Genomic DNA, 26,064 nt, shown 5'->3' on the forward strand with positions numbered 1-26,064 from the left:
ATACTATGCTCATGTGTTCCTGCTCACCCTCAAAGCTCTTCTTTCTTTTCACCACAGGAACACACTGGCCTTCTTTCCCAGACCATTCTGTTTATGGTCATTTTTGACTTTTAAAACATCCATTCTTACTTCAATTGAAAATCAGCTTTTCTATCCTGTATCCTGAAGCTCCAGTTTTTGTACTTTGTATCTGACTATACAAAAATGTAATGTTTAATTTCAGTTTTGAACCAAACTACCCATCTTTCCCCAAAATAGCAACTTTGATAGCCTTGTACTTTTTGCATAAAATGTATGAACTTTACTACAAAAAACCTTATGGTATTATTTATATGATTGACAAAGATACAAAACACACCAAATAGAGAACTCATTCATAGGAAGTCCTCTCTATAAAAAAATACCACCAATTTAGATAAACTTGTTAGTAAAATTTAAAAATCTACCAGGTTGTAGTCCACCTGACATATTCTCTGTCATTTACAAATATAGTAAGTACACTGTGTGTATCCACATGCTTACTTCTGGACCAAACTGAATATCCTCATAAAATATGTTGAGGCTCTCAGACATTTCTTTACTGGTACCATTTGAGCACATCTTTATAGAGGAAGCTTCACAGGGGTCACATCAATGTCTGTACTCATTGTATGTGTCTCCGTGAGGAATGGCACAACTATTTTAAGTGAAATGTGGCTCTTTTTGTTAAAAGGACAGTAATAGGAAAGTGCTTCTATATTTTTAGCAAACTTTTATTAAGATCTGAAACTGAAAATAAGGGGCAGCTACAGGACTATGCTGGCATGACATGGCTGAAAGATGTGACTCTTGATATTCTAGTGTTAAAGGATGCTCTGCTTTCTAAATAGCCTTTACGCTGCTGTTTCTTAATTTTTCACATCTGCTTAAATTTTCATTGCAAGTAATTTTTTTGAAGAGTTCTACTTTTGTGTTGCTTTCATGAAATCTACGCAAATCTATGTTCTGAATCATTACAAACTTTTGAAATCTGATGTTCCAGATGTTGCCATAATAAGCAATAGCCAATGCGTCAGAAAGATTATTATGTTTTGTGATTTACTAAGATCTCTAATGCAATTGAATTATGATTGAAATGGACTTCCTTGTTTGTTTTTGGTGCATCACAAGGGATGCAGAAGAGCACCACAAATGCCACAAGAATACCAAAATCTTGGTGGAAAAGTATTCATGAGGAGTATCAAAGGTCATCCTCTTTCCTAAATGGTATCACACCAAAAAACATAATAATAAACATTTCAGATTCACCAGTAACATTTGATTCAAATGCCTTTCTGCCCTGCTATGAATTTTTTATAATCTACATGAGCCTGAAGTCTTAGAATCACTTTTTTTTTTTTTTTTTTCCTTCTTAAATTAGGAAAAAATAGCCACAAGAATACATTAAACTTGTGGAACATTTCTAAGACTCCTTCAGCATTCTCCCCAGAATTGCAAACCCTATTTTTTTTTCATGTGACATCTAGACAAGTATTTCTCTATCACTGTTTGCTTACACACTGCAATTCAGGCTCGTGAGGCCTGATCTTCCCTGCAGATGCTGTAGCATAAAGACACAGGAACTGAGAAGATGTTACTACTACTTTATCTCTTGCTGTTTGTACCCAAATGACAGGTCAATAAGACCAGCCTAAGCCATATCCAAATACAACTAGATAGAAGATAGGCTGGGATTGGTATTTGTTTATCATGAGAAACAGGAACTGATCCGAGATTGAAATTCTCTGCTTGTGTAATAAAAGCATATGTGCTTCCATATAGTAGAATCTCTATTTAAAAGCATATATACATGCTATATTGTTTTGCCATACTAACCTTATTTTTTCAAATATGCCTAGTACTCATTACTATTTGCAATAACTGAAGCATTAGATATCCCTGTAATTTGAAAATACAAGCAAAGAAAGTTTCTGAAGATCTTAGTTCTTCTGTTACTTAAAATCCCATTGAGCAGATACGAAGTAAATTGTTGACAGAACATCCTTCTCAAAGTTATTTTCTCTAACCATTCTGATGTATAAATACCACTGGAATTTGAAAAAAAACATTTGTTGGAACTAAGCCTGGGCCTAATTTTACATATTGTCTCTCACTAAAGAATTCAAAATTATTTTTTTCCATCACTCTTTATCTGTAGATTGCATTTCAGTGCTCTGTCTAAATGGTTTCAACTAAAGTAACATTCATTCCCCTCACCCTCCATTTATGGTGCTCAAATGTTATCCAGAATGCTTAATTATAGAACTGACTACACAGCCAAGAATTTTGAAAATAAAAAGTACTTTCAATTATCTATGCTTGCGTCATTACGTTGAAGCTGTCTTTTTAGCATTTAGTCTCTAAGGTAGCTTTGAAGCATGATACTTATATATATATGCTTATATATACTTAGGAAGTATTGATCCTAGACCTGTTATTTCCTTCTGCGGCCTATTCTAATGCACTTTCAGAGTTCAGTTGGCCTTTTTCATCAGTTGATCACTTCCCATATGCACTTGTATCAGCTTGGTGCTCCTCTTGGCCTATTCTTTAAAACCAACATTAGTTTCTCAAGATCCCTTTTAATGACACTTATTGCAAAGTATATGCTGATATTCATGATGTTTTTAGATTATTTAGAATAAATTACTGATATATAGACTTGAATGCCTCTGTGTAAAAGGTTCTGAATTTTATGGACAGGATTGTAATGTTAATGAGTTAATGGTAATATTTGTATCCTGAACAGAAAAGTGGTATCATAGTTACGTCTGAATTTATTGAATTGTGCTTATCTCCAATTGAGACTGACACCTATTGATATTCCATTTGGGAATTTCATGAGTGGATAACAAGTAGGCAACTGTGATTTAACAGAAAGAATCAGGAACCATCAGGGAAAAGAACTGTCTACATGGAATGTCTGTTTGGCTAAAGCTTATTATCTCAAGAAGTCCTAAGTTTCTATATATTAAATGGCAAGTTGAACAACTCCAAATATTTACAACCCCCCTAGAAAACAGCCTTAATCAGAAATTATTACATAGATGCCTTATGCTAATCACAATTGATCACATTTTTTCCTTCAATCTTTCCCCTGTTCTCTAATATTTTTATTATAAATTTGCATCTCTTTCATTCTCTGCATACTTCATGTCACTATTGCACAGTTGCAACACAATATCCATTATGTCATGTACTAGAGAGCAAGGCACAGAAAATCATATGTATTCTACTTAAAAAATACATGGTAGTGTACATACTCCCTTTTCTGAAGCAAACGCTACCTTTGCTTAACCAATTAATCCCGTTTTTTTAATCCTAAGAAAATCACAAAACTTTTTTCTTAATTATGGAGAAAGGAACATAGACTAGCCTGAGATCCTTCCTAGTAGTATCATCCTTGTAATATCATGCCTCCCCTGCTGTTCAGTATGCAATGTCTCTGGCTTACATTCCCACCCAGAAGTTCTCTCTTTCTCTTCTTGAGCAGTTTAACATGCAATTTGATAGCTTTCAAAAGTGGTTTGAAACCTTGAATAAGAAATGAGAGTAGTTGGGACCAATTGTTCAGAACAGTGAAATCTGTCAGTGCATATAGCCAACTACGAACTGACAGTTCTTTTCACTCTGAACGGGGTAATGTGAAAGTCAGTAAAGAAAAGTTATGTAACCTGCCTTGAAGCCGACATTACCGCAGTTTTAGAGAATTTGAACAAAGCCCTGTGAAAACTGTATTTGTTGTACAGAAGAATCAGTTGATTTTGGTCATCTTCTAAAGCAATTTCTCAGGGGCAGGACTGTATCTTTTTACATTTCACAATAGCAAGTGCACTGCAAACATTTAACAATTAATTATAAATAGTAACTGAACACAAAGCTTTTGAGAGGTGTCAGACTGACACCTCTAGAGAATTTTCCTTATTTATACAGAAAACAGGCAGAGCAGCAATGCAGGATTTTTTACACTGTCCCCAAAATTAGCAATGAATTTCCTATATAGTGTTGTATGAGCATCATATGGTGACTGCTCACAATCACTACAATGCTAGAAATCCAGACTGCTATTTTCATAATACAAAGCAGAAGTGGAGCTTATATCTTTTTTAGCAAACACCACAACTAAGTAGCTTCCTTTCAGTGGAATGAATCTCCTCAAGTAAATATATTTTTTAGTGGATAATTTTGATGGTTAATAAAACAAAAAAATTGCTTGTTTTTAAGATTAGAGGAACCACTTTCTACTATCATCGTTTACAAACCATGATAATTTTTTATTACTGCATGAGGTAGTCTCTCTAGCATTTTTAAAAATTAGAATACATTTTCATTTTCTATAATACTAGGAAGCATCATCATACTGTAACTGGTAATCAGTAATATATTTTTAGGTAATATCTAATTATTCTCTTTAACTTTCCTATCAAAAATATTGGCACAGAATAATTTTTAAGAACACCCCAAACAAACTGCAACTTCATCCAGTGATGTACTTACCAGTAATTCTTTGGGTGCAGAGACAGAAGGAACTTCTCCACACTGTGTAAAAGAACAAATAATAATAATAAAAAAAAATTTCATCTGATGTGATTTCTCCATGCCTGTCTCATTTCACAGAACAGATTTACCTTTGCACAAATTGCTTTGCAATTAGTACAACAGCAGCAAATCAGGCTCATCTCCTTTACACTTGTCAAAGTCAGAGAATCACAGAATGACCCGGGTTCAAAGGAACCTCAAGGATCATGAAGTTCCAACCCCCGTGCCTGGCAGGGCCACCAAACTTATTTGGAAGTTACTAGATCAGGTTGCCCAGAGCCCAGAGCCCCATGCAACCTGGCCTTGAACACCTTCAAGGACAGGGCAAGTCCCATTGCCCAAGTAGTGGATAAAAAAAACGGTAGGAAAAGGGCAGCATTCTCTAAAAGCATCTATCTGCTTTTGCACTGAGAACATCAAGGGGCTGGTATTGGGGCAACATTAATACCATCAACCTTACTGAAACAAACTCCTGCAGACCTACTCTTAACACATCTTTGTGAGTGCTCTGGGTTCAGGCACAGTGTAAGCTAGCTACCCCTCAGCTGCTGTCCCATCCAAAGAAAGGGCCCTTTTCTCTACCACAGAACTCTTTGGCTCTTACACTTCATAATCTTTGGTGCCTTCTTCACCATACAGTAGATAGAGATTAACTTCTCTAGATTTGCTATTTTGCTTCTTAGTTGTCACTAAAATACAGGTTTTTTGCTACCATTTTTTTGGCTATTCCTCAAGTTATGGTACAGCAGCATTTCATAAGATAGTACTTTTAATAAGTATTTCAATTTCACACTAAAAATAGTCAAATTCAAAGATTCAACTTGAAAGGAAATGTCAAAGATTCCTCTCGAAATACTAAATTCACAAACACTATTCTGTTTCTATTGCACTCCTCCTTATTCCTAAAAATATTGTCACAGTGAACTTTTTATTTTATTTTATTTTTTTAATTTTATTTTTATTAAGCTGAAGTTCATTACTAGATCTGGGTATATTCTACACTTAGAACAAATCCCACAGAGGTAAAGAGTTAGTACCATCATCTGCTTCCACACAGTCACTAGCTCTAGCAGGTTTTTCATTATTTGTTACAATACCACTGACACTTTCCTGAATCTGAATAGCCAGACATCTTTTTAGTCAGTTCTTAACTCTTGACTTCTAAAGAATCAGGGGTTAACCAAATTTCTCAATATTCTCTAAAAGGACATCAGAAAATCTCTGTGCTTACGAGAGCCTGAACTGCAAAAGGCTGCTGTCCAAACTACACCTGCAAACTACTGCAGCGCAGGCTGGCTGCCTGCTTCAGAAATTTAACCCCCTGCTTGGAAAGCATGCTGTAGAATTAATCCATTCACACCATTTTTTCCCTAAAAGCCTTGATATATTTACTGACTCTAACACTGAAAAGAAGTCTGCTTTTTCTGTTTTATTAGCATTTGTGAAAAAACAGGTGAGTTCTAATTTTAAAGCCTTCAGTCTAATTCTTTGCCATACACAGGAATCTGGGCAGAGAGCCCAAAGATGAAGGAGGATTATTCTATTAATTTGTAGGGGAGTACTAATTTGAATAAATCCTTTAAAGCTAAGGAAAATATTTATAGATATTCTCTTATTATTTTAAGGGGCATATGTAATTACTACACACGTTTGTATTATATTCAGCAATTATTTTCAGATGCATAAGATATTGAAAGTAGAAACAATGATACTCATAGTAGATCTATGCATGTTCATTATCAAATGGTTTATTCTAATAAAAGCTAAATTTCTTAAATTTAATGACTGAGGGGGATCTTGAGGGAGGAGGAATTTCTGTCTTGCTAACAAATGTGAGCTACCGTTTATGTTACTTTTCTAGGCAGATTTTGATGACAGTGGCCACTTCATAGATCTGCTTACTTCCATTTCAAATGGCTCCCATCACACAGTGAAGGAACAAAACAAGACACATTTCTGTAACATTGACTTTAAACTCACCATCAAGGGATCTTTGCATTCAGCTTAGGTACATTCTACTTCCTGATGCTACAACTCGGCTTGGAGGCAGCAAAAAGCAATAAAAATCCATTAGAGGTGGGACAGCAAGATGCTAAATAAAAAAATAAAATAACCCTATTGGGACACTACATCTTACTAATAATGTATAACCTGGTAGATATTCAGAAGCGATTAAACAAATACAACTCATCCATTATCATTAAAATACCCTAAGAACAAATAGTGGAGAATTTTTAAAGAAAAATTTAATTGCATCATAGTAATCATGTATATGGCCTATTTTGTAAACAAAGAAATAAAAATGTGATGAACATTTAGCTTCTTAAGAATATCTCTGGAATTCAAAGAAGTTAGCTTTAATTGAATAAAAATTATTTTTAAAAAATCTCTTCTAATCCCTGAAAAATGCGACTATGGCAGACACTTATGCTTGATGCACTTCTGATCATGTATATCTGGAGAGGGAACTCTTTAATTCCCTGATTCTATGTAGTCTTGACTAATCTTTTTTTATGCATGCCCAAAATACTGTAAGAAAACCTCATGGCTTTTTAATTAAATTTAAAAAAAGAAGAAGAAGAAGAAAAAATACACTGAAAAACAGGAAATAAATAATACAGTATGAGACAAGCAATTGATGAAAGTAATCCTGAAAGTTACTTCACTGAATGAGTGACATCTTACACCATCCTGGATTTGGTATAACTACCACAAATCAAAGGTATCACAGCAGTTATCCATTTTAATTGATCCCATATATTTTGAAGCTGAACCTCAATGATTATGAACCTCAAGCAGTTAAAGACTTCATTGTAGTCATACTTCTGACTAATTATATGAGTCAAGACTGGACAGGGAAAGATAATTTTCAAATGGAGCTATAAAGGAATTATTAGTTATATAGAGGTATGCAGATAAGTTGTTCATTATTTACAGAGTTAAATTCTCATACAACAGTGTTAAGTTTCTGTTAATTTAGAATTATTTTTCCCCCTTTTCCTTTTAATGAAACTCTTCCACCTTAGTTTACATCTTAGAAATTATGGTAGAGAAATAATTAAGTAAAAACATAACACCACACTGTATTAACTACTGTTTAAACTACAAGTCAGCAAGCATTTGCACAGAGGCAAAAATAGCATGGGGCTGAATTAACAGTATGCAGCATGCTCCTGGGAATCAAGGAATCATGAGAGAACAGTAAGACAGGTTTGCTGCCTGGTACCTAAATTCTAGCTCCTGAAAAGTGCTGGACTCACTGAGTATGAAGCAGCAGCTCCCATTAATTGTATATTAATTTCAAAATAAATTGTATTTTGAGAAATTTTATGAATAACAGTCTGTTATGGAACAAGTTTTGTTTTGGGAAAATGAATTTTACCCACCAAATTATGGTTAGTGGAACTACAAAGGCAACTTTTATTCATATTACAAAGGTGAAAAAAATACCAATTTTAATTAACAATTTCTTGTTTTTAAGAACTGACTATGTGAATAGAGCACAGTAAACCAAACATACACAGAACTTGGAGTTTGCCCTAGACTAGCATTTCCATTATTGTACAGGGTATTTGGTGTCATAAGCTCTGATTCCTGATTTTTAATTCTCTTAATATAGATACTTTGCTTTTGACTCATTTTCTTTATTTTCAGGTAAGGAAGAAAATCATTAAGTTTTTAAATTGAGGAATCACCAGGAGATATTCAAAGCTATAGCTTCACAAATACCAAATTATTACATAACAATATTGCATGCTGTTGCCCACCTCCCCTTCTGTTTATCTGTATAGCTAGCTATATAGTGAACACATCTAGGTACAACACAAACTTTGTTATCATTGAGTTTTCCGATCTCTAGGTTAGTCTTTTGCATCAAAGCCCAAAAGTTGTCCTAACCTAGGAGAAAGAGAAGCGAAGGGCTTCTTTCACTTCCCATTGCCAGCTCATGGCAGTTACATATAGTTTGTGAAACTATGGCCTAATTTAGGCCTTCTACCCGACAATTACTAGAATGAGAAACTTCCAGAAAGATATGAAAAGTTAATGGAAATATAGTGTTGCCTGTGACACTGATCATGACCACAGTGTGTGTCAGTATAAAAACAAACAGTAAATACATACAGATTTTTGTAAGGGAACAGTAGTATTCCCTTAATACATACAGAAACTAATCAGATGCATCCAGAAACACTTAAGTATGCGTGTTTCATAAAATACAGAGAGCTGTGCAACTGCTCAGTAGCCTTATCCTACAGAATTCTTTTACTGAGCTGAACTGAAAACTTCTCAAAGCGGCCTTTCTTTTTATTTTATCTCCTTTTCTTAATGCCATGTTAGTGTGCTGCCTATAATACTTTTCATAAACTATCTTGGCCAGGAGCCAGTCATCTCAAAAGAAAAGATTTCAAGACCAAAATCTCAGTAGCGTATACATTTGGTAATCAGCAAAACTTTAGGAAAATTACTTGGAACCAAGAGAGAACTTTTCTTTTACAGCGTTAGAGAAGTTAATAGCTGAAATTATGCTGAAATTTAAATCTACTCCAGAAACAAAATGTCAAATCTAAAGAAATTCTCACAGGGCTATGAATAAACAAGATACTTTCCAAAAGTCCTTACCACTTTTTTCAGATGAGACATGTTTTAAAAGGATATACGTTCATATGGAAAAAAAAACCAAACATACGTATATAAAATTAGTGCAAGTAAGAAAGTAAGTTGATTACTGGTCTTTAAGAACAAACTTTATCTTCTGCTTACAGGTAAACAGGAGACATTTAGGTAGCATTTTTGTCATGTTTCAAAATTGGTTTAAATCACTTCTAGAGTATTTTCCATCTCTTTAGGTGAGGGCTGACTGCTGTGTATCTGCTATTTGTATTGTACATAAAAATCTGAAGTTTTAAGTGGAATATAATATTCCTTGTGATCAGTAATCTAATTAAACCTAAAAGACTATTCATTGTCTCTAATTTCTTTACTAAATGTCTTTTTTAACTTCTATTCTCATGGCTGTTGAAGTCCATTTGCTAATGGGGTTACCTGCCACCATTTGCTGGTGCTGTCACATGTGAAATAACTCCTACAGCTGAGGCAATTACTCTTCAGCTCCACTGTTTGAACCATCTGCTGCAATTAACTGATTTTGCATTCTGGCTGAAAGGTATTTCTTCTCATTTCTAGACTAGGGAAAAAGCAGGAAGAAAGAAACGAGGGAGACTATATCATACTTCACAGAGCTGTCTTAAAATTACAAGGGAAAATAACCTGTGTTTAGAGGAACAGGCATAGGTTCTAAACTATGGCATTAAAGATAAATACGTTGACTCTTTCGTTTCAAAACAGTGTTATGCTTTTTACAACTTTAAATATTTTCAGCTGTCGGACATACAACTCGAGTATTCAGTAATTCGTTATCTCCGTAGAGTAGAACCACTCTACTGCATTTATCTGGTGATAAATGCTAAACATCACACATAATGCTAAATGAATGCTAGTGACTTAAATTTAATCTTAAATGTAGAAAAAAAATACCACAAGATTAATACAGATTAACTTTTTTTCAAATTAGAGATGCATTTGTATCCATTAGTTGACAATGATGCAATCCTTCATGTCCGTTTCTTTACGCACATAGTTTCTTTCAAATCCCTTGGACTCCAAGGGTAGTACATTATAATATTATTATTACAGTTATACTTGTATATAAAAATAACATTCCAGAGACCTAGATCTTATATACACATTTACTGAGATCCTCTTAAACTCACTTTTGAATGTTTCCTCCTAGCATGGTATACCTTGAGATTATATAATTGAATTATCTTTGGTGAAATAATAATGCCAATTCTGTTACCTTTTTTATCACTTGCCTCTGAGCTGAACAGGAATAGCTTATGTTATCCTGTTTGGCAAAGCCAACTTAAAAAAAAATTAATATTCTTCTGCATAACTTTACTTTTGAAAGCACGCCTTGTACTCTTCCCTACACAGTGCAACAAGGAAGTGACTCATCTGTGATAAGATGAAGACTCAGAGTCATTTTATTTGCACTCCAGCGATAGAGGAGGAAGAGTAGAAACACTGCTGTTTTAGGAGATCCGTAACTAGAAAACTAAGACAGTAGCAGCTTAATTTTAATTCTACTGAAAGAAGTTGTACAAGACTCGTGAATAATTGAAATGCATACACTAAGAAATTAGATTTATTTATTTATTTTTAGATATAATCAAATCCCTTTGGCTACTGGTATGTATATAGCATAACATGGATATAGAATCATAGAATGGCCTGGGTTGAAAAGGACCTCGAAAGTTAATCTAGTTTCCATCCCCCCTGACACAGGCAGTGTTGCCAGCCACCAGACCAGGCTGCCCAGAGCCACATGCAGTCTAGCTTTGAATGCCTCCAGGGATGGGGCATCCACAACCTCCTTGGGCAACCTGTTCCAGTGCATCACTACCCTCTGAGTGAAAAATTTTCTCCTAATATGGGACAAGGAAAGCAAAGCTGAGGAGGAAGTAGGTACCAAAGAACAGAAAAGCTAAGCCAGTATGCTCTGGCTTTTATCTCTGTAAGAAAACTGGGGAGATTTTTACACACTAAAGTGACTCAAAATGTGTATGTAATAGTATATTTGAATAAAATGAGTACATAAACATTCACATTTTGGATGTTAACAGACATATGAACTATTTTTTAACCCCAGCTTTTAGTCTGCAGCTTTCTCTCTTGACCCTTGTATCGAGACAACCTTTTCTAATCACTCTGCTGCAGAATTTTTGCAATGCCATGTTCTTTGGCACTTTCTTCTAATTTCAGAGTGCTCTGACTTCCAACTAACTTTGCAAAAGATTTTACATTAATAACTTCTCAACAGCACCTGCACTATGATTTCTTTTACTGCCACTAGTTCTTTTTCATACCTTTTGAAATTTCCTATACTTGAAGCTGTCCTCATACGAGGTAAAATTCAATTTTGAAATGAAGTCTTTAGTCCTAAAACACAAGTAGAAAAACCATGTTAATATTTTATTATATTTTCTCCACATCTGACATTGGTTACTGTCCTTTCAACAGAAACATTCCCACTTCAATGTTCTAAGTTAAGAATAGCCTAAAAGATTGCTGCACCATTTTCAGGAAAAAAAACCAAAAAAACAACAAAATCAAAAATAACAGAAAACAGATCTAGAAAAGTAATGTTCACAATGCTTGTGACCATCACTCCCCAAATTGTTTTAATTCTTGAAAGTATATGCAACTCTGGACAGAGGATGTCAAGGAATTTATTTCTTCACCTATCCATCACCACATGAAGCACATTCAGTTTTGAAACTTACAGAGTTAAAATGTCTATACATATATAATATTGGCAGGAATGATGCATGAACCTCTAACTATCACACATGACAGCCATCAAAAGAGATTCATAATGCCTGCCATTAGAGGAAAGTATTTGTCTAGCTTTTTGCTCAATATCCCAGGCATGATTACCACTGGCACAGTTTAGTTTGCCATTTTGGATGAAGATACAGTATTTACTAAACTGCTTTAATGCAAGTATTGCTGCAGAGTATAGGCATAAGCTACTTCAGTAATTGGAAAGTACCACGTGACAGGGGTTGCTATGGTATCTGCAAGCGTGACATTTTTATAAAGCAGTACTACAAAGACATAGACAATTCCCTGGCCATTTATGAACACACATGTTATAGATACTACTTAAAAAAAAAAACACAGCTTATTACAGTGTTTCATAAAGGTACATCCTAAAAACGTGCTGTGTGCTTTATTTTTTTTGTTGTTTTAATTAGCTGTAACATTACACAAAGATTAACATCAAGATTGCTGTGAAAGAGAATGAAACATGCTTCTAATACAACAGAAAATGCAAGTGCACAACATATCTGACTGCTGTAAATTGTTGATGAAACGTCATTCCTTATTTTCATCAAATGTTTTTCTTGCAGCAGAGCTCATGTGTGCTTCAGCATGCAGCCTGCCCTCTCCAGAGGGATGAGAATGTGCCGCAGTGTACTTTGCTTGTGTTACACTGCAGTATGATTTTCCAGGCAAGCACTAAGATACACGCATTTCTTTGTCTAAAAGCTCCCACTGATCAGCACGGATACAGAAGATATGCTAAGTAACAGAGGCTGCATGCTGGATCACATAGACAAAACCTAGATGTACTCAGAATGAAAGAGAGTTATTCCATCCTCCTCTGAAAACCACGCAGCTAATGCAGAGGTTTGTGAGCCATTACATATTCTTACACTGCAGGTATTTCGGGATATTTCTCCTAATGTATCGAAAAGCTAGATAAACCTTTCTGAATATGCACTACAAAAAAGAGTACTGTAAGAATTTTCTAGGCTAAAAGAACACCAAAGCACTGTTAGTAACATTTTTTGTTATTTGTGATTGTTAAACATGCAGATGAGGCATACACTTCAATATATGACTCTTTTAGAAGGTTGGAGCTGGTTTCTCTGCGCAGTAGAATTGAATGAATATTTCCTATTAATAAAGCCAAAGCAATCTGTGTAATTTCCCAGTGCCTTTTTAATAGACACCCTTAGGTTCTATTTCAGTAAGCTTAGGTAAGTGTGGCAGCTCTTATTATCTCTAGATATACGTCCATGCAATGTTTAATAGAACCTACATGCAAAAAAAGCTGGCCCAGTCATTACCAAGGTAGCCACATTTGCATAAGTAGAAGAGTTATCATGTTAATTTAAAAATATATATATATTTAAAATCTATAAATTGTTTGAGAAGCTAACAGCTATTCCCTGCCTTAGTGACTGGAATATCTCTTTCTGTGGCAAAAGAGGCCATCAGTACCGAGATGATCTCGCAGGTGTTTGTGCCCTCTGCTGGATGCAGTCAGGTTTAAACATAAATAACAATTATATATACACTATATAATTATATTACATTATATATATGTTTTATATGTACATATATATACATGTAATTGCTGTTTTTGATGACACCTTCATTCTGGAACAATAGCTTGGATTTAAAAAAAATATACATAGCATAAAGAAATAAAAGCTCTGGGTGGGTAAGAAAGAGTAAAGAAGGTTATTTTCTCCAAAAATTTTAAGGCTGTGGATCTAATTTGTCTTTCATTCTCTGTGAACTAGTACGTACAGCAACAAAGTGCAGTACTCTCCTGCTCTGGGAGTTTTGTTTTACATGCTGACATACAACCTGCACATCTTGAAACATCTGTTGTGTATCAACATAAAACACTAATGTATTTTATACCTGCAGGTTAGGGAGAAAGTCTGCATGTCAACTGTGTCTTCCATACTGGCAAACCTCTTACAGATATACTGGAATATTTGTACAGTATATTAATTTATTTACATTTATATTTTCCTGAGAGAAACGTAAAAGAACACAAATTTATTCAAGTAAATATTATATATATATTATTTATATATGAAATCTGAAAATACATTTCTCTTTGCAAAGAACAAGTTTAGAATTTGACTGCAGAAAAGACCGGATAACTTCAGTTTGACGCTAGTTTTAGTAAAAATTAACATTAATTGTAAATCTTAATGCAAAATGGCTTAATAAATGACCTCATAAACACTTCTGCACACTACTGAATTAGTAGTAAAATTTGTATAACTATTTTATTTTTATTTTGTTTTTTAACTACCAACCTACCCAGCACTGACTTAAAACATTCCTGTTCTTTAAAGAGCAATTCAACAGCATAACCAAGAATTCTTACAGAGCATTTATGTTACTGCTTTAAGTATTGTTAGTAATTAGAATGTTCAACCAAAAACTGTTCTGTATTAAAGCAAACAAAACAAACAAACAAAAAAAAAGAACAAAAAATTAGATATAATTACAAAAAACATCCAGACTATCCTTGAAAACAGAATACTTGAGGGCTTTTGGTTTTTTTTCTTCTAACCTAAGTATAAAGCAGGTCTTCTTCACAATACGTGAAGAAGAAAACTGGATTAACTATCCATATGAATGTCCGTTTGCCCCACATCCTGCTACCTGTATCCTGCAACTTCCTACCAGAGACAGTGCCAATTAGGCTCTGTAATGGCACTGGGTGCCTGAAGCCACCTGTGCTGTAGCACCTCTAACAGGTCCTTTTCCATCCTCTTGGGAAGTACTGGGTTTCTTGTGGTGGACTGGGATTAAAGGGACTCTTATTACCTTCTGGGGTTATTCTTACAACAGACCTCAGAGCTTCAGCCTCAGGGTGAACAGCATTTTTACAGATCCACTACTGAGCATTACCTTCAAGACATCCAAAATTTGGACTTGGCTGCCAGAAGACACCACTGGATCTCTTCCTACAGAACTCATAAAAATCTGACAAAACTCACATAGTTGTATTGGAATTCTTTCCTGAATTAAAAAAAATAATAACAAAAAGAAATAAATAAAAACCTTTCTCTTTGGGACAATATAGACATCTCAGTTTACCCAGAGGGTGACAAATTTATACTGATACAAGTCATCAAGTAACATGTAATACAGATGTTCAGAACATACTCCATCACTAAAGTGGTTTACCCTTAACTTTAACAATTACTTGTTGAACTGTATTAGTCTACTCCAATAAAAAACACAAAGACTAAAACAAATACATAAAAAGGTTATCTTTATTCTTCTGGGTTGTTAGCAATGTAGTTATTTTTGGTAAAACAACATCCTGCATGCAATTTACCAGTACACAAACCAGTTTCTGTAAAAGCAAAAGCCCATCTACAGTTTCTTTTGTAAGAATTGGAAGATATTCCACTGCCCATTACACAAGTGCCCGTTACACTATTCATTCTTATGAAGAAAGATTTTGAATAGCAAATGATATTTAAAGCACTACTACTGCAGGATGAATGCACAGGACAAGCAGGCAGTGAGCATAACATGGCAGATAAACAAGCTTTCTATGACAAAAATTAACCTGAAAATTGATAGACAAGATTATGACATTAATAGAAAACTTTCTTCCATCTCGTGTCACATACAAGAAACTACCTACCAATCAGAAAAAGATCTTAGCTGTTCACTTATTTTATAACTACTACTTATTGAAATCTATTTTCATATAATTAACAGAGAAGTGCAATTGCCAATTCATACTGTATCTTATGTTCCTCAACAACAAAAAACCTATTACAGATAGAAAGTAATAAAATTGATCAACATGAAGATATTTGTAGTATCTTTTAATATGTGTAAAATATTATAAAATGAATTTCTTTGCAAAATAACATGAATAGATCAATAGATATATAATTTTATAGACTCACATTTTAAGCAAGTTAAGCAGAATATTAATCTCGTATTGTCTGTTTACTCATAGCATATTATTAATAAACTCAAAATAGAATCTATAATAGCAGCAAACTATTGCTTACTGTTCTGAGGAATGATGGTCTTGCTGAACAGTTTTTTTCCTTTCTAACACTCACATGTCTTTCCATCTCAGACCTTAACAGCTGTAGAATAGTAGCAGCAAGCATGCATCAATTAAAGCTTCCCAATTATTTGGTGTATTACAGAATATATCATATGTTCTACTGAAATATTAAAAGCTACAGTTATGTGGGTACATATTTAATGTAATAAATATAGTACTTAGGTCATTGTCTCTTTGTTCAAACAGGTAACATTGTGTAAAACAACTGACTAAGTAACAGAACAATTTTACCTATGTAGCTTCTATAAGCCTTGATGTGAAAAAAGTCATCTAAACCACAGTGCAGAACAAAGCTGATTCAAGTACATCATTTGGTCATCTCAGCCTTCTATGGAAGACTGCATTTTATGAAGTGGAAACTTGATTGAAGTCCTGTGGGGCTGAAAATTACCTTCAATGTACATATTTTATATCTCCAACATAATCAGTTTCTCAAAGTATTCTACTTGCAGCCTAAGGTATAAACTAAGGCAATGTTTGTCCCAATAGGTATTTTGCTATCAATTTATACATGTGGCTTTGATTACTGTATTAAATAGGATTTATGTGAATTGAAACCTGAAGAGACAGACTTTGGAACAACGTATGGAAGTTACTACAAGGTCTACATTCTTTCATTCTTTTCTTAACTAAGTAAACTACCAAATTTTATCTATTCCCCCTCCCCTCCCCCTCCCCCCCCCCCCCCCCCCCCTCCCCCAGTGATCCCCTGCAGGCAAAATTTGGTGATTATAGCTATTCTATGATAAATTCCCTTTCTAAGCACTCAGGAACTAATAATAATCTTGGACCTTGACTCTTTTTGACTAGTTCTATGCTTATCAAAAAAGAAGTTTTATGTAGCATGACACATTTAAGTCATTCACTGAACAAGACTATATGAAAAATGACGAATTAATAAAAAGTATTAAACAAATATAGTAATATCGAGAGAACAAACTACTAACCTCCTTTCTGTGAAAGTGATTCTTCTCTTGTTTTGTTTTCTGATAAAGTATTTTTCTAAACTATATTCTTTATCATTTGCTGTTGATCTGATGTAAATTCTAAGGTCCAAAAGTCTGGAATCTCATTTTTCTGCTTTTAGAAGTGGTGGCTTGAAGAGGACTGTGTTCACATTACGACTCTGTAATTACCTACTCATGACATTGTGTTCCTCTGAATGAGCATTTATCTTCTTCCTCAACAGAGTACAATTACAAATAATAGAATGTGAATTACAGCAAATGCAGCCACCAAAGGAAAAGACACACATACATAGTAGATGAAATGCATACAGTGGATACACATATTCCACAAAATACAAACTTACTAGAACTGGTAATTTAGCACTCCATTAAGAGTCCACATAGTAAAAATGTTATGTCTCCTCTCTATTAGTGCCAGCTGGTAATAAAAGTTATTCTTCTAGAAAGCTTGTTTCCCTGCTACATACAGGGTTTGCTAATGACGAGTCATTATCTTGGTACAGGCACTGACAGTAGCATTGGGTAAATAGGTAAAAACTTGTCACTTTGGCATAATCTTTCAACAGAAGTGTTATTGATAAAAATTTAATCTTCTGAGGCTTTAAACAGCCACCAGTGCCACTTCTTTATGTCTTCTACTTTTTATTTCCTTTTCTGTCTTTCCCCTTGTCTTCTTTTTCTGATTTATCATCTTCATATTTTTCCTTTTCTTGTTTTGTTACACTGTCATAGGAAGGTGGATATGTGGTGGATGAAGTCATATCTGTCTTTTCTGAAGATGAATTTTCACTTAGCTTACCAAAAAGCATATAATTTTTGCTAAGTATATCAACCCCATCTTTGCGATACATACATGAAAGCTTCTTTATTGATCGTCTTAAAAGATAACATCTATATGCCCGCTGAATAATGGTAGCGGACACTTCCTCCTGTTTTCGTCTTAATGTGGTTGTGATTGGTTCATAGGAGACTTTAGAAGGATTGGCTGCCATAAAACGATCTTCCATCTGTACTCTGAGGGCATCCATCTCATCACTCTCCCCCAGAACTCGCTTTGTGAAAGCAAACAAGATGTCAAGGCAGTGAATTCTGTCACCGCTTACCATGGGCAGATCCATTGCAATCAGCTGGATCTTGTTTGGTTTTGGTATATTAAGAGGAGGATCCAGAGCAGCTGCAAAATCAGATAGTTTGCTGTATTCTATGAACTGTGTTGCATCTGGATCATATTTTTCCCAAACCTCATAAAACATCTCAAAGTCATCCTCACCCAAAGGTTCAGCACTTTCTTCAGTTGCAACACCAAAATTCTCCAGGATGACAGCAATGTACATGTTCACCACCACCAGAAAGGATATGATGATGTAGCTGACAAAGAAGAAAATCCCAACCGAAGGGTTGCCACAGTCACCTTTAACAGAGCTCCCAGGGTGAATTTTGTTAGGGTCACAGTCTGGCTTCCCACTATTAAGAATTGGGGCTAACAAACCATCCCAGCCAGCAGATGTGGTAATTTGAAATAGGCAGATCATGCTGTTGCCAAATGTTTCAAAGTTGAACATGTCATCAATCCCAGCTTCCCTCTTAACGTAGGCAAAGTTGGACATGCCAAATATCGCATAGATAAACATGACCAAGAAGAGCAGCAGGCCAATGTTGAACAAAGCAGGAAGAGACATCATCAGAGCAAAAAGCAGAGTGCGGATTCCCTTTGCGCCTTTAATGAGACGCAGGATGCGACCTATTCTGGCAAGTCGGATGACTCGGAACAAAGTAGGGGACACAAAATACTTTTCAATCACCTTAGCTAAAAACATACCTGTGAAATATCCAAAAAAAAAAATAAAAAATTAGAGGAGTTATATAACAATAACATAGCTTAAACATAAATAATAACATAAGCATAACATAACTACATACAAATTATGAACAAAGAACAAATCTATCTATAAAATTTCTCAAAATGGTGATTGGAGGAAGAATCAATAATTTAATCTACTATTTGTAATTTGAGCTTTTTTTCCCAGTACTCCTAGAAAAAGCAAGTATTATGATTGATACAGAATTATTGAGAAGGTACTATTCTGAAGCATGCTTCTCATTTCATTAAAAAATCGGGAGAAATAATTAAATATTCTTTTAATCTATATAACTTTTCAAAGCATTTAATGTATATATTACTATAATTCATTTGAAATGTAAGAATTACTTACCTACTATTGAAAGAATAACAACCACAAAATCAAAGATATTCCAGCCAACAGTGAAGTAATAATAACGGAGCGAGAACAGTTTAAAGACACACTCTCCAGTGAAAAGGACAACAAAGACAAAGTTAATCCAGTATAAAATATTTTGCATAAGTTCACTCTGGTCATCTGTTTCTATCATCATAGTGACCATGTTAAGACAGATGAGGACCATTATGCCGATGTCAAATGCTTGCTTTGTTACAATATCAAACACCAAACCTTGCAATTTATTCTGAGGGGAGAAAAAAGAAAACATGACAGAAGCTTGTATGCCATGAACATTTTTTTTTCTTTGCATTTTTCTTACTCAAAATATATAATGAAGCAAAAGGCTGAAAAATCTAAAAGCACTCATCAGTCACTATTTTAGATTCATGCTTCCCCCTCAAAACCCAACACGCTTCTACTTCTTAAGATCCTCTGTATTTTCCCATGCATAACAGAGTGTTTTCCTAAAGGATGAAAATATGAACAAATATCATTTTAGAACAGAGAATTTCAATTAGAGTTTTAGAGTTAAGGGAGAATTTTGATGGTTAACATACTGCTGTTACTCAATGTATGTGACACAAGAATAGTACATATTCTTACCGCTGGCCTGGGTATAGGTTTTTGTGGTTTCTTGGAACCTAACTTCTTCATTGCATTGTAGTATTTCTTTTGCTCTTCTGTCATAAAAATGTCTTGACCTCCAAGGTAAAATAAGAACAATAAAAACTAAATTATAGACAATCCTTACGTTCCATTAATGCGCAGTATTGCAGAACGTAATTTTTATGGACCATGAATTCATTTTTTCAATACATTGCTTCAAAAACCAAGATATGATAATCATATCAAAGGCTACTTAAGTGTCTCACAAACCCTGATAGAAAATCAAAACAAATTAAGGGAATGAAATTAAAAGAGGACTTCTGTTATTCAAAAAAATTTAGACAGAAAAATAATTATGTTAAATATGAATAAACAAATACATATTCTATAGCTAACATTAAACTACACACTGTAAAACAATGAACCAGAAATAAAATAAGTTTCAAAGGTAGAAATAGTCACTCAGAGCTGATAGGTCATCAGAAAAAATGTGTGAGGAAAAAGATTACTGACATTAGTTATTTTTCAGGATCTATATTTTACCATGGGTGTACAGATATCTCAGTTCAGATACTTGCTGCCACAGTAGAACTACTTCCACAGTGAGTATCTGGGGTTTGAGTATGCCCCTACATTGTGCAGAGCGCATCAATAAGCACTGGTATACTCTAAAGTTTTCTTGTCTGAATTTAAGGAAAGCAATATGAGTAAAACAGTATCTAGACTGTTACATGCAATTCACATGGGAATATTTAACAAAATTGTATTTTGGACAAGTGACTTTCCTTCCATGCATTTTGTTTTAACTACGCAGAGAAAGCATACTGCAACATTAGGTCCTTCCCACATCTCAACAATATTGCCCAAAACAAACAGCATATTGTGATGTGAAGGCAAAGCAAAGACAAGAATCCTGCTGGTTACCCACACACTGTATAGTCTATGCATTTCTATGATCAAAGGTGCCTGTATAAATACAAAAGACACGCCAGTAATGGTTGGTAATTTGCTCTATTAAGGTGAAGAGTACCATGCAGACAGAACATTCCCCAGCCTATTCAACTGTTTTGGTGACAGTCACAATAGCAACTAAAGTACAAAGGAGGTACACAGATACCAGAGACCTCACTAACACTTCTCTGCCTTTTTGAGTCATAATGACTGCAGTAGCCAGCATCTGCCAAAATAGGTTAATAGAATTTATAACCATTTCATTACTGGGTGCGGTCACCTTTGACATAGAGATTGACTATACAGCATGTATATAACTTCCTAATTCTTCCTCTACCAGGATCAGAAGAAAAAGACCCAGCTTCCTCTTAAGTACTGGAATCCTCTGATGTTCTTAAAGGTGTCTGTGTGGGGAAAGGAACTTACTAAAGGATAAAGGTAACACTGGTTTTATAACTACAAACTATTTCTATTATTTAGATGATCACACAAGAGACTCAAAGGACCTAATGAAGCAACATACAAAGCTATAAACTCCAATCTCAATTGGTAGGTACTTTCCCTAGATTATCTTTGTAGGAAAAAAAAACACAAAACAAAAGAACAACACAAAAACTTGTACTGGTAGATGAATAATAATGGTCTGACTCCACAGGGTGGATTTCATAAGCCAGGCTGTGTGACCTCTATGGTATAGGCCAATCCCTCTTTCCTAAGGAGGTACTAAAAGGACTAAAGAAAGAAATGAAAAGAAAAACTAAATCAAAATAGAAATCAGAATAAAATAGTTCCTGTGCAACTATTAAGAAAATTAAAAAAGAAACACCAAAGTCCATATCTGAGAGGCATACAACTGAATGAGAATAAATTTATGCAACTATTTATGGGAAGAGAAAAGCACTATGAAGGAGACAGAAAAGCTAACCCATCTCAAAACTCAACTGAGAATATAAAGACAGTCATCAAAGGATACTACATTTTTTCATATTTTAGATTTCATAAAACCTTTACTCTTTTTTGTATATCATGATTGAAAACATTCCACTGGATCTCTTCAGCCATGACTATCTCACAAATGCATCATTAGGATTAGACATAATCTAACAGAGGGCCTCAAGAGATTAAGAGACGAAAAGATTTCTGCCCAGGGTATATATGGAAACACTGGAATTTTCCAATGCAATATGTCTAACAATATCTTTATTTTAGTACAGTGAATGAAATTTGACAAATCACTCAAAATCACAAATGAGTTTATAAAATGACTCTCTGATTCTAAGAAATTATGTTCTACTTTGCTGCTATAATATGCCTAAAATATGCCTACCATAGACAACATTCAAAGTTTTGATAGTAAAATAAAATCAAACTTGCATTTAATGTAAGTGCATTAAGGATGTATTTTAATCTATTTTAATTCTTGTGGAATTTTTGACACAAACCTGTACTCTTTTGAATAACAGAATCTATTTCAGCTGGAAAAAAAAAATAAAATAAAAAAAAAATTAAAAAAAAAAATCTGCCAGGAGACAATAAAAAAAAACCCACAAAAAAACATAAACAAACAAAAAAAACCAACACTAAATATTCACACATCAATAATCTTCTCTCTTGCAAACTCATTAACAACTCCAGACTCCTTATCTTCCACTATTGAGAAATAGTTCCAGGATCTTTGTATAGGTCTTCATAACACTTAAAGACAAAGAAGTAGGTAGAAAATGAAACACATTGATACTTATCTTCTTTTTTTGTTGGTTGAAGTTATCTATGATGACACCAATGAACAAGTTTAGGGTGAAAAAGGATCCAAAGATGATAAAGGCAACAAAGTAAAGATACATGTATAGGTTATACTCATACATGGGCTGATCCCCTACCTATAACGCAGAAAAACAGAAATACATCAACAACAGTAAAAAAAAACCCACAAAAAAAAACAACAAAAACAAACAAACAAAAAACTACAGAACAAACTACAGAATACTGAAAAGAAACAGAAGCTGTGTTTAGCCAGATAGCATCAAAGAAGGAGAACAGGGGTAGTGGAACAGTTATTTTTGGAGAACACCCTAAACCTGTTCAACCTTTGATCATCTAAGTTTATTTAATGTCCTTTATTGCATACAAATACTTTCAAATCCTCTCTAAGGACAAGTATAGCTTACTAAATTTGAAAGAAGCATGCAAATCTCAAAAGTAATTCACTTACTGTAGATTCTATACAAAAAGGAGCTAGAGAGACAAAAGATGCAAACAAACATCTGCATTAAAATAGGCAAAGTTCTGCCATTTTATTTTTTCAGATCATGGGAGTGCGCCTTTGGATTAGCTACTGCAAGCAGCTTTTTTTTTTATTTTTGGAGACAGGAAAAATCCACTCTATACAACCTCAGTTATAAACATCCATACAAAACTAAATTTCATTAGTTACCAGTACTCGGTTTATTTATGTATTAGTACTTCTATGTATATTTAGCCTATCAAAAGTATATGCATTTAACTTCTGTAGAAGTTGATAAATAATAACAACTAATAATAGCCGTAATAGGACTAACTTTAGATCTATATAGAAAACTTGCAAGATTCTCTATATTTTAATATGTCACTTTATTTCAATTATCATTCAAGAAATAATCACGATTTGCTTAAAATCAGTAAACTTTACATTGCACTTACTTCCCTAGAGTCAACAGCAGCATACATGATATCCATCCATCCTTTAAATGTTGCCTAAAAACAAAGTTTATTAGTTTCCGTCAAAGCTTCAAATAAGAAGAAACATCTAATACTTTAAAAATTCTGAACTACAAAATCTTTTTGCCATGTATTTGTACGAAGAAATAGCAATAAATATTAAGGGATGGTGGTAGGAATTGAATGAATTATTAAAAAAAAAATAAATTAATTTACTGTGCAATATTTCTTCTTAATACACAAGCACTGAACAGATTATAATCTTCATGAAAATTAATGTAAATTCTGTCTGGAGTGAGCTGAAATAAATATCTGAGCATTCAAGAAAGACTGCAGTTTACAACAAAGTTTTCAGCTCCTACAAATTTTTGACAACAAAAACTGGATAATGCTAACAGTGGTTGGCATTTTCGGACACAAGATGTAAGTAATTCTAAAAGAAAGTCCAGAAATGTAAGTAGCCCCTTCTTAAACTATGCAATTCCTTAGTGCTATTTAGAGGTAACTACTGCTGCTCCTTTGAGCAATCAGCTGCCAGCTTATCAGTGTAACACTACTCACTACCAGCTGGAGAGCTTAGAAGACAGAATAATGGCCAAGTGCTTATGAACACAAACATTTTCCCAGAAGCAGTTTGTCAAATGAACCTGATTAAGAATGCAAGTTTCTGTCCTACTGACACCAATTTATAAATGTTACTTCAAAATAAATAAATAAATAAATAAGGCTTGTGCTTACTGACCCAGCATTTCTAAATTCTGCAACTGCTCCTTTAGAGTTTAGAAACAAGCTACAAATTACCTACCAAAAAATAAAAATAATTTTAAAAAACCCAAAATAATAATAATTTAAAACAAAAACAAAACAAAACAGAAAAACACACTAACTTTTAACAGTAACAATTAACAACTGGAATGAAGCTATCACGAATAACAGAAAGGGAAAGAACTGAAAAATATGAATTTAGGATGTTTTTCTTTCATGTCTTTATTTCCATATCAATGGTGAAATGTGTAATTGAGATAGTGATTCCCACTATTACTATTTGAATAAGCCCTATAGTGTACCTAAGTATGATGCTAAAAATCTGCATCAACATGCCATGCCTTAACACCTTAATGGATCAAGCGAATACAAAAAATCCCAGTTTTGTTTGTCTGTTTTGGCTTGTTTGGTTTTTTGTTTGTTTGTTTGTTTGTAGTGGGGTGGGGGAGAGGGAAGGAAAGACTATATTTTTGCATTTTTTATTTCTGGAAAAGGAGTGGTGGGATGCAAAGGAACCTTATATTTATTTGGAAGATATTCTGTATTTGTCTTCTTCCAAAACAACTGTAGAATCTATGAGATTATTACCATACTAAGTAGGTTCATAGACCACAAATACTGTATGCATACATTGTAAAATAATACTAAATATTACAGAATGAAATGCTACTGCTACACAACTTTAAGCTGGAAAAAAATATCAAAAATTAATACACTTACAACTTGAAGTAGAGAAAGATAACCAGCTCCAACATTATCAAAGTTTACTTTCACATTTTTCCATCGAACTTCTGATGCAGTGCTCCTAAGATTTTCGCACATAGTTTTGTTATCAACTTCATCTGGTTTGAATTGAAGTCCAGTTGTGGTGTTAACACAGTAGTAGAACTTCCCAGCAAACAAATTTACTCCCATGATGCTGAAAATTAGCCAGAACGTAAGACAAACCAGAAGCACATTCATTATGGATGGGATTGCTCCAGTAAGAGCATTCACAACCACCTAGTGAACAAACATAGAAAAAAAAAACTTTTTATAAATAATATACTCTATTTTTACCTAAATACTATCAAGTTGGGGTTTTTTTGTTTTTGTTTTGTTTTGTTTTTTAATAAAAGATGTAGAGTAAAACATAAAAATATATTAAAATAATGCATATGAACAAGGAAAAACATAATAGCATCGTACACTACTGATTGCCCTACTACTGCACACAGTTCAGTATTTCTCAGTGATTTAACAGTCTATTAGGCACATTTTTATGAAATTGTTTTGCACATTATTTCATGGTCTCCTTTTTTCTTACCCTCATTCCTTCGAAGCGTGACAAAGCTCTTAGAGGTCTTAAAGCCCTTAATGTTCGGAGAGATTTAATTGCACCAAGTTCTGAGAAACCAAGAGCATTAGCTACTAAGCTAACTAAGGAAACCTAGAAGAAAAAACAATTTTTATTATTATTTTTTAAAATATCTTCACCATAAAAATGTAATGCCTAGAAGGAAGAGAAATTTGACCTGGATATCAGGAGGGAATACTTTAAACAAAAAGTTAATCTCTAGAAATTACTCTTGCAATCTAGTAAACAGTAGTTAAGTACTGTACTAGTCAAAATGAGGACTGCTGATTCACATCTTTTTAAATGATGCATTTGGCTATCACTACTCTTTATTTTCCTCAAACCTTCTCTTTAACTGTTGCCTCCTTGCCCTCCCATTCTTATTTTGCTGTCTTCATGACATTCTGATCTTCACAGTGCTTCACCAGTAAGCCATTACGCCCAGCATCAGCTTTCCTACTCAAATCC

The 26,064-nt window shown here is 34.1% G+C and overlaps 1 protein-coding gene and 1 long non-coding RNA gene across 6 annotated transcripts in view; one reads left to right on the forward strand and one right to left on the reverse strand.

Moving 5' to 3' along the window:
• The window catches only part of LOC107316754 (uncharacterized), a 38,276-nt gene that overhangs the window by 5,549 nt on the left and 6,663 nt on the right, over positions 1–26,064 (forward strand). The window contains exon 2 of the long non-coding RNA XR_004307998.2: positions 21,139–21,236. This is a non-coding gene — a long non-coding RNA (uncharacterized LOC107316754). The remainder of the gene's footprint in view (positions 1–21,138; positions 21,237–26,064) is intronic.
• The window catches only part of LOC107316751 (sodium channel protein type 2 subunit alpha-like), a 52,053-nt gene continuing 41,183 nt past the window's right edge, over positions 15,195–26,064 (reverse strand). For all 5 annotated transcript variants that reach the window (XM_085552396.1, XM_085552397.1, XM_032445896.2 and 2 more), the window contains 7 exons: positions 25,567–25,689; positions 24,981–25,262; positions 23,478–23,531; positions 22,541–22,678; positions 19,845–19,949; positions 19,215–19,485; positions 15,195–18,820 (listed from right to left, as the gene is read on the reverse strand). In XM_085552396.1, coding sequence (XP_085408522.1) covers positions 17,637–18,820; positions 19,215–19,485; positions 19,845–19,949; positions 22,541–22,678; positions 23,478–23,531; positions 24,981–25,262; positions 25,567–25,689 — 2,157 coding nt within the window. In that variant the 3' untranslated portion in view covers positions 15,195–17,636. The remainder of the gene's footprint in view (positions 18,821–19,214; positions 19,486–19,844; positions 19,950–22,540; positions 22,679–23,477; positions 23,532–24,980; positions 25,263–25,566; positions 25,690–26,064) is intronic.

Source organism: Coturnix japonica, chromosome 7, assembly GCF_054131305.1.
Source record: "Coturnix japonica strain WE chromosome 7, WE-NBRP24, whole genome shotgun sequence".
In the NCBI taxonomy this organism is placed as follows: Eukaryota; Metazoa; Chordata; class Aves; order Galliformes; family Phasianidae; genus Coturnix; species Coturnix japonica.